This window comes from Pleurodeles waltl, chromosome 12 (genome assembly GCF_031143425.1).
Source record: "Pleurodeles waltl isolate 20211129_DDA chromosome 12, aPleWal1.hap1.20221129, whole genome shotgun sequence".
NCBI lineage: Eukaryota > Metazoa > Chordata > Amphibia > Caudata > Salamandridae > Pleurodeles > Pleurodeles waltl.
In genome coordinates, this window is record NC_090451.1 from 305,028,577 (window position 1) to 305,043,520 (window position 14,944).

At 44.1% G+C, this 14,944-nt stretch overlaps 1 protein-coding gene across 4 annotated transcripts in view; it reads left to right on the forward strand.

Moving 5' to 3' along the window:
* Window positions 1–14,944, forward strand: part of RPGRIP1L (RPGRIP1 like) — a 687,119-nt gene that overhangs the window by 441,385 nt on the left and 230,790 nt on the right. For all 4 annotated transcript variants that reach the window (XM_069216318.1, XM_069216317.1, XM_069216321.1 and 1 more), the window contains exon 20: window positions 5,460–5,522. In XM_069216318.1, the coding sequence (XP_069072419.1) occupies window positions 5,460–5,522 (63 nt within the window). The remainder of the gene's footprint in view (window positions 1–5,459; window positions 5,523–14,944) is intronic.

Sequence of the window (14,944 nt, forward strand, 5' to 3'; positions counted from 1 at the left end):
CTGATGCCCAAATAATCGTATTCCATTACCCTCTCCAAAAGAATTGAATCCATCTTTATATTTGCTCTAAGCTTCTTGTTCGGGGCACTGTATATCATGAGTTTAGTTTTCTTAAGATTTATGTCTAAACCGTAATCTCTGCAAAATACACCGAACTGGTTAACCAGATTCTGGATTCCCATGGGTGATTTAGACAGGAGAATAGTGTCATCTGCATAAAGTAAGGATGGAACTTTGGTCCCGGCCAACTTTGGGGAATCATTAGTGCAATTTACTAAATACTTAATACAATTATTTATGTATAAAAGAAAAAGGGTTGGGGCCAAAACACACCCCTGTCTGACTCCCCTCTCAATAGCCACTGATTCTGTTAGATCACCATTCTTGCCGCTCCTAATTTGGGCATAAGTATTCTCGTGTAGTCGGGTGATAAGTTTCAGAAGGCCATGTGGGACACCCATATTGGCTAGTGTCAGCCATAACTGGTTTCTAGGGACCAAATCGAACGCGGCTCTAAGATCAATAAAGACTACAAAAAGGTTACCCCCTCCTACTTCCACAGTCTTCCATTTTATTGTTAAAAATCTTAGCACCTGATCTACGGTACTGACTGCTGGCCTGAACCCTGCTTGCAAATCAGAAATGGCATTGGTTTCCAGAATCCATTCTTCTAGACGGGACAAAATTTGCTTTGCAAAAAGTTTTTGGAAGTTGTCGAGTAAGGAGATTGGGCGGTAGTTAACAGGGTTAGAGGGGTTACCTTTCTTAAAGATGGGAACTATCTCTGCTCCCATCCAGGAGCTCGGGACAGGTGCTCCTGCAGTTACCGCATTGGAAATGAGGTTCAGATATGGGGCCCATATATCTGGGTTTGTCTTGTATAAATCGCCTGGTATTTTATCAAGGCCGGGGGCCTTTCCCCATTTCAATGAAGCGATCGCAGCCTTAGTTTCTGCCAGGGTAAATTAAATTTTGGGGGTCTCAATAATCATGGTATGGGTCAGTTCCCTGGAAGTAACACCAGTGATCCCAGAATATAATCGGGAAAAATGATCTGTCCACTCTACAGGGAGTATTGAGGCACCAGGCGAACAATTAGGTTCTTCGCTGGCATCAGCCACCAATTTCCAAAATTTCGAGGTGTCATTTATTTTAGCAGACTCCAGGAGGGAGACCCATCTAGATTCATCCCATGTCCTACGGGCTCTACCTTGTTCCTGTTTATAATCTTTCCTGGCTTCCCTTATATGATCTGACTGGCCTCCTCTTAAAGCTCTCAGCAGTTTGTGCTGTGCTTCCCTGCATGCGGCGTTGAACCACCTTGCGTTACACTTCTTTTTGACTTCTTTTGCAGACTCTTTGGTAAAAAGATTTTTTAGGGAATTAAAAAATTGTGTGTGGGCTACTATAAGCCCACCACTATCTTCTAAACACTGAGATATACGATCCATATGATCAGCAAACTGCCTGTACGCAGATGCCAAGGTGGCTGTGTCGGTGTTTAGGGATTCCCATCTAACATTTTGTCTATTGTTGGTCAGTGCAAGCTGTTGTTCGTGAGTCTTGGAACAGGAGACTTCAAGTAGGGGTAATAGGTTCCTAAGAGTTAGAATCAATGGTTCATGGTCACTTTCCTCATGTTCTACAATGTTCATGTCAGCCATATAGCCCCACAAGCGGATATCAAGCAAAATATAGTCTATCTGGCTCATCTGTGCCCCGCGCCTGAATGTAGGGTGAAGATTAGGGTCTGAGCGGGAACGACCATTGCAAGCCCGCAGGCCATGTGCCAGTGTAATATCCACAACCTGATGTGTTAATCTATTTATTTTTGGTCTTTTGCTTGATACCAGTTGAGGGATACCCCAATAGGCGTCTTCTTCTTTGTATAGTTCCTGGGCCAGCGAGTAGGGTTCAAAAGTAACATTAAAATCTCCAGCAATAAGAATAAAGTGAGAAGGTGATTTACAAGAAAGAAAGCTGTCCAAAATAGTAAATGTGTCGGACTCGTATTTGCTACCCAGGCTCCTATTATAAATATTGATTATTAAAAGTGGTTTCTCGCTAAGGGATGGTATTGATAAACCCATTAAATCAGGGCAGCCCAAGTCAATTGTTTCAATCCGACATTTAAAGGAACAGCTGAGCCATATAAGCAGGCCACCTGAGGGTCTCCCTGAATTCACCTTAGTTGCTGGGACCCAGTAACTTTTGTAACCAATTCTGTATTTGGGCTCCAATGCCCATGTTTCTTGGAAAAGACATATTTTATGTTCGTCTATAAATTTGCCCCATTCAGGGTTGTTCATTTTATTCTCCAACCCTGCAATATTCCAACTAAGGATGGTATCTAGGCCATCTGTTTTGTCATGGGGAGCTTCGGCCACAGGGTTCTCTCTTGAAAATGGGGTACAGTGGGGAAGTTTTATACCCTTTTCAGTCGTATCTATACCAGCCATCTTTGGGTTTCCCACTACAGTATTGCCCAAAATATTTCTTGCCCCGTCTAGATCGGGGGGTGGCGTGAGCAGTTCAAGTATCTGAAATGGTGGTAAATCTCCAAGTTTACTGGGATCTAATAAATCTGTAGCTAAATTGATCTCAATCACCTTGCGCTCCTTATTTGCATCCCCAATACAGATTTCAGAACACTTAGCAAGATCTGACTGAGCAAGTGCGGAAATTGGCGTAGGGTCTCTGGTGTCTACAGTAGGGGTTTGTTCGATCTCAGGGTTGCCTTGCCCTATTTCGTGAGTTTCATTATTTCCAACTATAGGGAACTTTTTATCCCGATTGTTTAGACCTTGAGGCTGGAGTGAACTATACTCAGTGCTGGCTTTTAGTCAATCATTTTCAGAAAGTGAGAGCGAAAAAGGGCTACATCTCGGCTGAGAGTCAGGCAGCATCTGTGCCCTGGTGGGACCTCTGGGTGACATTGTTACCCCCTTAATAGTTGGTACAGCTTTGTGAGGGTAAAAAGCCTGGAGCCTACAAAGTGAGATTACTCCCCCTAGAGGGTTAGAATGACACATTCAAGGAAAGCTGTTGGACAAGGGAAGGCGCATTGAAGGTAATAACAATACAGTCCCCTGTACCGGGGTTTTTGAGTGGACCCACCCAACCCACCCTCCTCACCATTAATATTGAGGGTATCATATAGAAAGCAAATCTAGCGTATCTATGTAGCCAGTGGATGACCTTATTTTTCAGTTCTGTAAATGATTCGGGAATATTAGGCTTAAGCTTAGGAACATTGGTGATAACAAGCACATAGGGGCAAGCTTCCGGTGGTAGGTGTAAAGTTCTCATATTAGTTCCTAGATCCCTATGCATCCGGTCTGCTGGAGGGTTGGTATGATCCTTATACAGTTTTGTGCCCATGTTTATGGAAGAAGCAGTTTCATCAGTCCGACTTGTGAAGAGGGGATCACTCTTTGAGTGCCAATTTTTAGGGGGATTGGTCAGTCTAGCAGTAGAAGCCTTCACTGGTTGATGCGAAGAGTCAGGGCAAAGTGATTGAGAATTGTGAACCGTGCTTGATGATAGAGGAGGGCTACTGGCACTATTGACTGGAGGGCATGGGGGAAAATGTTGTTGTGTATATTGTAAATCCGATAAGGAAGAGGTGATTGGCTGGTTAAGTTTGATGAGAACGTCGAGTTTCTCCTCAATAGCTGATAGGCGAGTTGTTATAGGGTGTAGTTTTTTGGAAAGCTCGTCTTTTATAAAATCTATTATAAAAGCTGTGTCTAAGCTGCCGTTATTGGTAGCTTGGGCAGGTGTACAGTCCTTGGTCCGAGTAGGCACGACATGATTGGGGGAGTTCAAAACACGGGCCCGTTTATTCTTTAAGTTCACCTCCCCTTGTTTCCTTTTGCCCTTTGGGCTATGCTTTGGGGAGGGTGCAGGCCTATCTGGCATAGGCTGTGTAGTTTCTGAAGAATATATGGCTTTGTCCAGGGGCTCTGTGACGGGCATTCGGGTAGTTTGGGTAGTTGGTGGTGGAGTTGCCGGGGCAGGCTGGAAAGCTGGTGGGTAAAAAAGTTGCGGTGGGGTTTTCGATGGAGCATCCGTTGGTGGGGGAGCAGACAGACGGCGCTCCACCAATTCAATTTCTTTTTCTAATGCCCCTACCGCTTTTTGGAGGAAGCCATCTAGAGTCTTGTTGTTGCCGGCTTTTTCCAAAGGCATCCCCCCCTTCCGTCTACCCATCTTGTTTTGGTAAGACACTTAGGTCCAGCCCCAAAGTTTGACAGTCTATTTCCGTAGGTGCTCTTCCTCTCCTTTTCCCACCCTATTTTGCTCTACTGGGGCTTTATTAAGAAACGCTGAGACGCCAGGAGGGCCTAAAGTACTGCTCACCTATATTAGGAAGGTGTCCGGGTGGGTAAAGTGTGTTCGTCCGCTGGACACCAACATCGGAAGTCAGGATGAAAATGGTATGTCCCAGCCCGGACTCCTCCGGTCGCAGGATGGGCGAGGCGGGAGTGCTTCCGAAGATTTAAAGGGCTCCTGCCCGAGACAAACTGCTTCCGCCCCCAGCCGGTGTCTTTAGCGCAAGTTAGTTGTCAGGACCACGTTTTTGAATAGATGACAGGGGGGTGGCCCTGCCCTGCCTCTTCCTGGCAATGACGGGCAAGGACGGGCCCGCCCTTGGCCCGGGCTTTGCCCGGGCGGGAGCGCGAATTCAATTTAAAGGGCTCCTGCCCCTTAACAAACTCCCCGGCACAGACAGCGCTTCCCGCGGCGGCGGGAGCGCGAATTCAGTTTAAAGGGCTCCTGCCCTTTGACAAACTCCCCGGCACAGACAGCGCTTCCCGCGGCGGCGGGAGCGCGAATTCAGTTTAAAGGGCTCCTGCCCTTTGACAAACTCCCCGGCACAGACAGCGCTTCCCGCGGGAGCGCGAATTCAATTTAAAGGGCTCCTGCCCCTTAACAAACTCCCCGGCACAGACAGCGCTTCCCGCGGCGGCGGGAGCGCAAATTCAGTTTAAAGGGCTCCTGCCCTTTGACAAACTCCCCGGCACAGACAGCGCTTCCCCTGCACCATAGTGCTTGCTTTTACACCTAACGAGTGTTATGAAACATTGTCTAAAAATATACAGAACAATTAATCTGTGTTCTTGCATGTACCAAATGAATGCTTGACTAGGATTTAGCGAATAATATTTGTAACCACTCCTATTAAATGTTACATTTCAATGTTTGATATATTATTTAACATTAAAGAAAATGAGAAAATCTTTGCTGATGTGTTATTGACATTAGAAGGGTAAGACAAAAAAGAGTTATTGTACAATGCTTCCTTTTCTAGAAAAACATTATTTGACACATTTTCAGTGTAAAGGCAGACCTTCGAAGTTCCATTGGCCAAACGTATGTTCCAGTAAATGATAAAATGTACTGTGGATTTAAAAATGTTTTTCACACTACATTTTACTATTTTATGTACAATTTAGAATCCTGTTGACGTCGTTGAAGCCAAAGAACCACTGGAACACGTGACGGAAAATGTTCCTGAGGTTTGTATTGATGTGGTGTGTTTTAAGAGAATTTTATAGCATTATTTTAAAAAATGTAGATCACTGAAGGAAAATCCTTATTTCACTTTAAAAAGTATATCAGTAGAGTAAAAAAAACAATTGCTTGATAGTGTGATCATCAACTTGTACTTTAAGTATTCAAACCTGTAGCATTTGATTTTATTAGTAAATTATAAGTAATTGTATTAGACTGAGAATGTGGTTCAGAATAAAAGTCATGTCCAACAGGATAGTTAATATATACAGTTTTAAATGTAGGATATCAAGAAAATCTGTAAACAAAACTGTAATCAAGCTTCTTTGGTTAGGTCACTAGGGTGATTCCATCTGCTTAATCCTTCTGGAGTCAGTCAGGCCTTAGCGTTTTCTAAAAATCTATTTATTTACTTACAGTGGGGTTAAAAGTTAATGTGCCTTCCCTAAAGCTGTGCAAATATCCCCAAGGCTGATCTGTGTGTGGCTATTTATCATGAAACACACAAGTTCTGTATTTGAGGTTAGACCTCAGTTTCATAGGAAAGGCATTTTTAGTTTTGCTTACAGCTTAAGTGACGTTTCACAAACTGGGAGGGAATTGCTCCCGGATAGCAAAATTTTGGCTTGGCAAGTTTTGTGCAGATCTGGGAGGTTGGGGGGCTTAAGATCGGAGAATCAAGGAAAATATGTATATATATACATGTGTGTGTGTGCATATATATATATAACCTAGTGGTTGTCACAACTAGGTAGTTATAGTTGCGACCTTGTTTCTATAGAAAAATTGTTTTTTGACATACCTATATCTTTGGTGCCCGTTGATGAATCTTAAAAAAAAAAATCCAAAAACATTTGATTTACACATCAGCTGCAATCTGGAACGTTTTGGGGTGATCCGTCAAGCGGTGGCTGACAAAAAAAGGGGGGGGGGAGGGTGCCAAAACATGTTTTACCCATCTTAATTCCCATAATGTTTTGAACACGACTACAGCCCGAGCCACTGGACAGAATTACATCAAATTTGGCAGAAAGTTAGCTGTTGGTCCAGAAAGCCCCTTTTTGTGATTTGGTGTAAATCCATTCAGTAGTTTTTAAAATATCTAATTTCTTAATATAGGGACACAAAGGGTCCCTAAACTCTCCTGATCTCCTACTGAGATCTGATTGGCTGTCAGCACTTGATCCAGGAAGTGTTGGCAGCCATCCTGGGACTCTGCTTCTGAAAAAAGAAAAAAAAAAATAATAAACAAAGGGGGCTGTGTAGGGACACCCCTGACCCCTTAGCTCTAATGCTGGGGTTCCAGAGGGACCCCATCAGGGCAAAAAAGCATTTAAAAAAAACTTTTTTTTAACCAAAATCACAGCGGATCCGCAACGCCACTGAAAATGTAAAAAATTCAAAAGCTTTTTGAAAACGCGGTCCAGCGCTTGTTTTGAAAAGAGCCCCTGGGTGGGCCAGGTCTTAGGTATTGTTTAAGAAAAGGAGGTGGTGGACGGGCCCCCCCCCTCAAGAGGTTGTTGGAGCCCCGGGTACCACCACATCCCCGTGACTTTATTTTAATTTAAAAAAAGGATGGGGTGCACGTGCCCTCCCACCCTAAGACTCTGTAAGCGAAGGGGACCAACACCTCCCTAGGGCTAAATAAGCAGTAATGAGAAGGCTGGGCGGGCCTCAACCCCACCCGGAGCCCCAGTGTCCATCACTTCTCCAGGGCTAAATTACATGTAAAGGGAGGGACCCACTGGGCCAAATGTTCTAATAGGAATGGGAGAGGGACTTCACGCCCCCCCCCGGGCCACATATGGCCCCATTGACCACCACCTCCACATATGGCCTCCCTCCTGGAGCCAGTAATGGCCCTGGGGAGTGCCACCCAACCCCCCCACACCACTCCCCGTCCAGCTCCTGTTATTTCCCATGGGATCCCTCCCCCGGGACATGGCTGTTTTCCCTGACTAGGCAGGAGATTTGACAGCTCCCTCCAAGTCAGAGCACTCACTCCGGTTCCAGCGGGCGAGAGCTGTTCAAAGTGCTCTCCCCCGCTGGAAGTGGAGGTTTCATCTCTTGCGTGCAGGGAAAGAGATGAAACCTCTGCTTCCAGCTGATTAAATAATTACTTTTGCACACAGGGACCTGCATGTTTAGCAGCTCCCTGTGTGCAATAGCAATGCCAGCTCCTGCAGGAGGTAGGAAGCCAGCTGGGACTTTGGGAGCCTTGAGGCTTCCCTTGCGGTTCTGTTGCACACTAGGTGGCACCCAGGAGACATGGCCGGACCTGGGGAATGCTGGTCCCCGTTGCTGAAATCGACCCGTGGCGGGGGTGGACAGCCCCCCTCCTATATTGAATTACGTCTGGTGGATGGGGTCGCAGGGCAAAAATCGGCCAGGGAGTGGGGCCACGTGGCCCCCCTCCTACATTTGTTTATGGATGGGATTTCAGATCCTTTTTCAGTATGGAATCGTTCAGTAAACATACTTAATAGAAGAAGAGGACTGCCCTCCCCTATTGAATGAAGGTCAAGCCGCAAGGGATGGGGTTCCCAAGGCAGAGATTGGCACAAGGATGGGGGGGACACTATTGTGTATAGTCAGTGATTCCATATTGAAAAATAATCTAAAATCCTTCAGGGAGGTGAATGTATTGCTGATCCATTGGAGCCCATTCTGTATGTGACTGTAACGAGTGGGTTCTTTCTTGTCATCTCCTGGTGAGAGCATAGTCCATGGTTCTCCCTTTAAATTGCTACGAGTATGCAAATGTGCAAATCACCTGGAAGCTTCCCCTACTTGGCACCACACCATCCACCTTAGTAGTATGCCAAGGTCTTCCTTCCTTTTACCAGGATGATGGACAGCTTACCGAAGGGCCCCAGTGCATTTGCTGCCGATTTTGGGGTTGCCTTTTTGATGCCGATGGAAATGAGGACATCTCCACTCTCCTAAGGTAGCTATAACTGGGACACGCACCATGCACTGCTAATTGCCCCGCATATTACATCACCCATGACATCTTTGATAACATCATTGATAATATTAATGTAACATTTGCAGTAAAATTATGTAGGAGAAAACCGTGCATGGCATGGGCGCGAGTTATAGTTACCTTAGTGCACAAGTTATAGTTACTTGAGCTAACCAAAACGATAACTGCTGAATTTCTATGATTTTGTGCGAGTAAATTCAGATCCTAACTATAACGTCCCTAAACCTTTGGTTTTTTAAGTGAATTCCAATGATTTTTTTAATTCTATTTCTTAACTATAACGTCCCGGTAACCTTTGTTTTTTTCAGTGATTTTTTTAATTTTTTTTTACGTAAAGTAATTTTATACTATGCTATTACTATACCTTAATACAGCCATCACTGCACATGGCCTTTATGTTATCTAGTGGCAGTCGCAAATAGGTAGTTATAGTTAGGTCAGCTGTTCCATTGGAATAGTGTTTTTGTGTTGCCAATAACTGTTGCCCTATTTGACGAAACTCCACAAAACTTTCCAAACAGATGCTATTTTCTTTTTTAGTCCTTGTATCACCTGGCAAAGGCTACCAGAAACGAAAAATGAGAAAACAACCACAAGCCTTTTGCTTTGAATTTGCCACATCTAAGTGAGGCGGGCGATAACACCCAAATCGCTTTGGCACTATGATTTAATCATTGGATTGGACTTGTTATATGGATCTGACACACCTTCTTAACCCAAGAATCTTACACAGACGGCATCCAATGTGCTAGGGGAGCCTTCAACATCTAATTTACATGTGCGTTCTATAGCATTCATCCATGAACTAGGGGAAGTGGGTGTTGGATTCAGCCAGTTTTTGCAGATCTCCCTTCTGTTGAGTAACAATAGGTAGAATAGCAAACTCTGTTGAGAGCAGTCAAGGAGATCGTATGATGGAATATCCACACCAAATAAGACAAGGATTGGCTTTACTTGATTGTAACGGACAGTACTTCTGATATAATATTACTCACGATATCCCAAAAGACCGCAAGAATTGCAAAGCCAGGCCTCCTTTTTCTAATTTACGCATCAGCTTTTTCGAGGAGAGTCTAATAACCCTGGACTCTCAAATGAAGGTTGCTATCCTCCCTTGAATTTTTGCAGTGAGGTTTTTCAGGAAAGGAGAGGGGAATACAATTAAAATTGTATGTCAGTTTGGGCTGGACAGGCATTTTGATCAAGTTGACTTGCCCATATAGTGTTAATAGAAGGTTCCTCTGCTTGGCGAGCAACTGGTCTGTCTTTTGCCTGCTTCCCCGAAATTGTGTGTTGGGATTACATCCAGGTGGTCAACTGTGGAAATAACCAAGCATTTGAGTACTGCCTTAACTTCTCTTTCTAAAGCCTGGTACATTCCTGCACATTATCTTGGATTTGGCCTTGTTAATACAATACCGGGAACAGGACCCAAACTCCTCGACTAACTCCTCCAGTCTAGGGATCGTCTTAGCAGGATCTGCAGTATAAATTATAAGATCATCTACATACAGTGCTATCTTATTCCTGAATCCATGAGAGACAAAGGGCATTACTTGTGGATCCATCCTAAGAGACTGGGCCAGCGGCTAAATGTAAATGTAAGAAAAAAGAGGGAGGGGGGCACCCTTGTCTAGTGCCTCTAAAAATACTGAACCTTTTTGTTAAGGACCCATTAAGTAAGAGTTGGGTGAAGGAGGATCCATGCTTTTTTGAAGGGTCACAATAAAATTGGAACTAAACTCCAAAACTGACTAAACCTCCCAGTGATATACTCAGCAGACCCTGTTGAAAACCTTGAAGGCATTAATCATAACTACTGCCAGGGGATCTGAGTAAGTAGATGCACGATCAATTGTACCTGTTAGGAGTTGGGTGAGCCCAAGTATCTGCCTTTTAGGGGCAAAACCTTTCTGGTCAGGATGGATTAGTTGAGGTGCTAATTTGGCCATCCTACTAGCGAGAATGCTAATAAAGACCTTATAATCAGTAGTTAAAAGTGAAATTAGCCTGTATGAGTCAGCCTTCTTATGATCATTGGCTGTTTTTAAAATTGTTACCATAGTGTCTCCTTTCCATGAGTCCAGTGGTTTAACAGGTCCCCCCATACATGGATAATTATCTATTTTACCAACTTATGAAGGGATAGGGCTTGGAACAGGCACTTTCCCATTTTTAACTTTTTTCAGATGTTCCGAGATTTTTCCCTTTATAACCTGGGCAGCTAGGGATTTTTTCCCCATATCCATAAGGACAGGGGACTCCTGCACATCAACCATTCAAATAACTTTGTTATATCCAGATGCGCCAAATGCTTCTCCACTTCTCCTGTTTTATCAGAAATGCCACTTCTGGGTGGTTATTATCAATTCTTTAATATTATGTACGTCAACCTTGGTTTTATAGCTTGTTAACTCTATAAGTCTCCCTAGGACTTGATCCATATCTACAAGTGGATTCTGTGTCTGTAGGATGGTCTTGAGCCAATTGTTGTCGTAGACAATGAAAGAGTTTATCTTAGGCTTAGTGCTTAAAAATAGCCCCTACACTAGTAAAGATTCACTTTCACCATAAGGTCGGACAATTGCAAAGCCACTGAACGGCGTCAGTGGGAGCTTGGCTGGAAAATGGTTAAACTCCACAAATTGGAAACTAAAGCAAAATTAAGATTCCTGGCTATGCGCCTCATAATGTGGAAGAATCAGTTGTACAGTTATCAGAAAATGAAAGACATCAATCCCTTAATTGAGTCTGTCAAGAAAAACAATACAGTTTGAGGCAGCCTTTAGTGCTGTGATGTACAACCAAGGCAGTGAAGGGTGGGTGAACTCTCAATTCTTTCGATTTCCCTCTGGTTGTGATCTCAAATGCCATTCTATAATGCCAGCTAAAAGTGAACGGTTCCCTGGGGTGTTTGGGTTGGGCACTAGGAGGGGAGCCTTTGAGAAAAAAAAATATGGTCCTCATGGTCACCCTATTGACCCATAGACAAATCACGCTTTCCTACAGTTCTCACAGCTCCACCAGTTAACCCTCAGTCAAGACTCAGGAATAAATAGGGGCGGGTAAAGTAATCAAGTTTTTAACCTGGAATGTAAATGGGCTACTGTCCAAGGGGAGGCAGAAATGTGTCTTAAAGTATCTAGAGGACAGTGAGGCTCACATCTAAATACTGCAAGAGACCAATTTGACAGCAATTGAGAGTAGGGCCTTATTTTGAAAGCATAAGTTGATAGACCAGTGCGTCTTTTGAAATCAGACAGATTACTCCAAGGTGGGGGGTGGTGGTCACTAGTATTTTAAGGGAAGGTGAGGGGAAGGAATTTTGGGATTTTAGGACCAACTTTACTGAAAGATGGGTTATAAGGCAGATGATATGTTTTGATTATAATTTTGTTTGTGCTCGTTTCCATGGCCCCAGTATGGATGGACCCATCCTACCTCTGGACCATTAAGTAAAAACTGTTGGGATTTTCACTACTGATTATTATTGGGGTTGATTTTAACACCTTGATGGATATTAGCTTAGCTAGATCTACAAAAAAAGATTGCATTAATATGCCAAAGGTGAGGCAAGTCTTAAAAAATATGTGGCAAGAGCTGGGTCTTACATACATTTGGCGTTACCAGCTGGGCCAGCAGAAGGGATATACGTACTATAGTAAGAAATATGGCTACTTCTGCAACCTGGATTCCTTCTTCATGGTTAATAGTTCTCTGGAGAAGGTTAAAGAGGTTAAGAACATGCAAAGGCATATCTCATTATGGCAGTGCAGTGTCCTGATGAAAGGGAAAATCCTAGATGGACTATAAACCCGGACCCTTCTGTTAGACATAGGACATAGGACTAAGCCAGGTTTTGGACAAATGAGTCAAGATTCTTTCATCAATAACATAGGGTCAGCCCCCTTAGCTACTGTTTGGGACATTTATAAGCCCTTAATTCAGGGTATTTTATGAAATTAAGCATCAGAAGAAGCAGGCCAGAGAAGAGCTTTGTTCCTTGGAACTAGAAAAAGGGGCTATTTTCTTTTACTAGTTTGTGCATAGAAAGTTTCGGGGTGATTCGTCATGCGGGGGCTGAGAAAAAAGGGGGTCCCAAAACGCAAAGTCCCTATGCATATCCTTTAGACTTCTTTAGACAAGGCTACAGCAAAAACTGCTGAGCAGGATTACACCTGTTATGGCAGGAAGCTAGATCTTGGTCCACAGATTGTGCTTTTTGTGATTTGGTGAAAATCCGTTCAGTAGTTTTTGAGAAATTAAGGTTAAAAAAATAATTGTATATCTGGATGGTTTGGTCCCTCGAGACTCTTGCGGGAGAACCAGTTTAAAATTAGAGCGTTCTGATTGACCCAGGGAGCTTTATTTCCCTTGTGCCAACACACTGCTTTGAGAGTCAGACTTCTGCAGGATTTTGCATTCTGACTGGCTCCCAGCAACTTGAGAAGAATGTTGCTGGCAGTCATTACAGGACTCGGGGACTTAGTCCCCTGTCCTGAACATGTTTTTCAGAAAAAAATAAGGTGACAGAGTAGGGATACCCTGCGTCCCTAGGCCCAATGTAGGGTACCCAAAGTGACTCCCACCCCACCCGTGTGCGTTAAAATCCCCCAAATTCTGGAAAAATTGCTGCAATCCCACGAGACTCCTGAGGGATCCTAAAAAAAAAAAAAAACACACAAAATGGCAGCCAGGTCTGTTTTGGTTTAATAATGGGAGTCGGGGCGCCGACTTCCTCCCCTAGCCTTTACAGGCCCCCGGGGAGCCCACCCTCTGGTCCAGAAATGTATATATATGGGGAGGGAGGATACTCATCCTCTTCTCTGAGCCATCAGAGACCTAGGAAACTCACCCCTGGGACCCAAAACATTTTATATGGGGAAGGGGGATGGTCAGACCTGACTCCCCGAGCCATCAGAGACCTCAGGAAGCCCACCCTTGGGGCCATGAACATTGCATATGGGGAGTGGGGACACATGGCTCCCCTCACCAACCCATGACAGGCCCTGGGGAGCCCACCCACGAGGCAGACACTATTCAAAATTGCACCGAGGGGTGGGGGCACATGGTCCAATTCCTGATCCATTAAGGGCCCCAGAAGCAAACATGAAGTCTACTCCCAGCCAGAAGGAGTGTTAAAAATGCTCTAGCTGGCTGGGAGCAGACTTTTGATCTGTTTCTCTGCCTGCACTGATGTGGTAGGGAAACAGATCAAAATATTGCTCCCGCCAGGAGGGAGCAGCATTAGTAGCTGGGAAGGTTCCAGGAGGGGAGGGGGCGAGACTTGGTCCCCCTCCCCTTTAAAAAAAAAAAAAGGCCCTGGAAAATGGGGTCCCCCAAGGCCTAATGAGTATTGGGGAGGGGGCCGTGTGCCCCACTGCACTTAAAATAAAGGCAAGAGTGGATGGGGTCCCCAGGGCCTAATAAGGCTTGAGTATTAGGGCAACTTGACCCTCTCCCCTTTAAGAAAAAAAAATGTACTTGGGGAGAGTTTCCCACGGTCTAATGAGGCTCAGAAAGGGGGGGACCACAAGCCCCTTCTCCCCTTTAAAAAATACTTAAGGCCATGTGGAATTGCCTCTCCCTACACAGCGGGTGTTGGCTTTACATATGGTAATCAAATGTTATTTTATGTAAAAAAAAATACAAAAAACTATAAATTAATTGCAGATAACAAAGGTTAAAGTAACGTTATAGTTAAGTGTGATAAAATTATCTGTTTTTGTTTAAAAAAAAAAAAAATTCCTTAAAAACTCACTGAAGAAAATGAAGGTTAAATTTACGTTATAGTTAGTTGAATGTCAGTGAGACATTAACGTTTTGAACTTTAAAAAAAAAAAGATGCAGAAATTCACCAGTTATAGTTAACAGAGCGAACTGTAGCTTGCTCCCCCGCCATGCACTGCTCATGACCTCACATATTACATTGTTCATGACATGTTCTATGACATCATTTAAGACATTATTGCTGACATCCCAAATGACATCAAATGCCATGCACAGCTGGTCCATTCGTACAGAGGGTGGTGCAGGCCCTGGACCCATATAGTACTGCGCATAGCTGATGGCCATGCAGCTGCCACCCTTGTGCATGGCAGAAGAACAGTGAATCCTGCAGCAACCTCTTTGACATTTGGTAGGCTGCATGAGAGAATTGATGCAGGCCCAGCGGTAATCCCCCATCCGCTATGCATTATCAAAGGCCCTGAGCAGCCGATGTTTGCCATAGTGGAGTTTGGGCAAAGACTGTGCACAATGGAAATTGTTCATGCAGCGTTTTATATAAAATTGTAATATAAATCATAAGTGCTTGATGTACTATGTCAACAACAAACATAATTCACTGAAAACTATTTAAGGGTGTTTAGGAAAGTACCCTCTTTTTGCCATGGTTACCCCCATTTTCTGCCTGATGTCAGTATGTTTGCCTGGGATCAC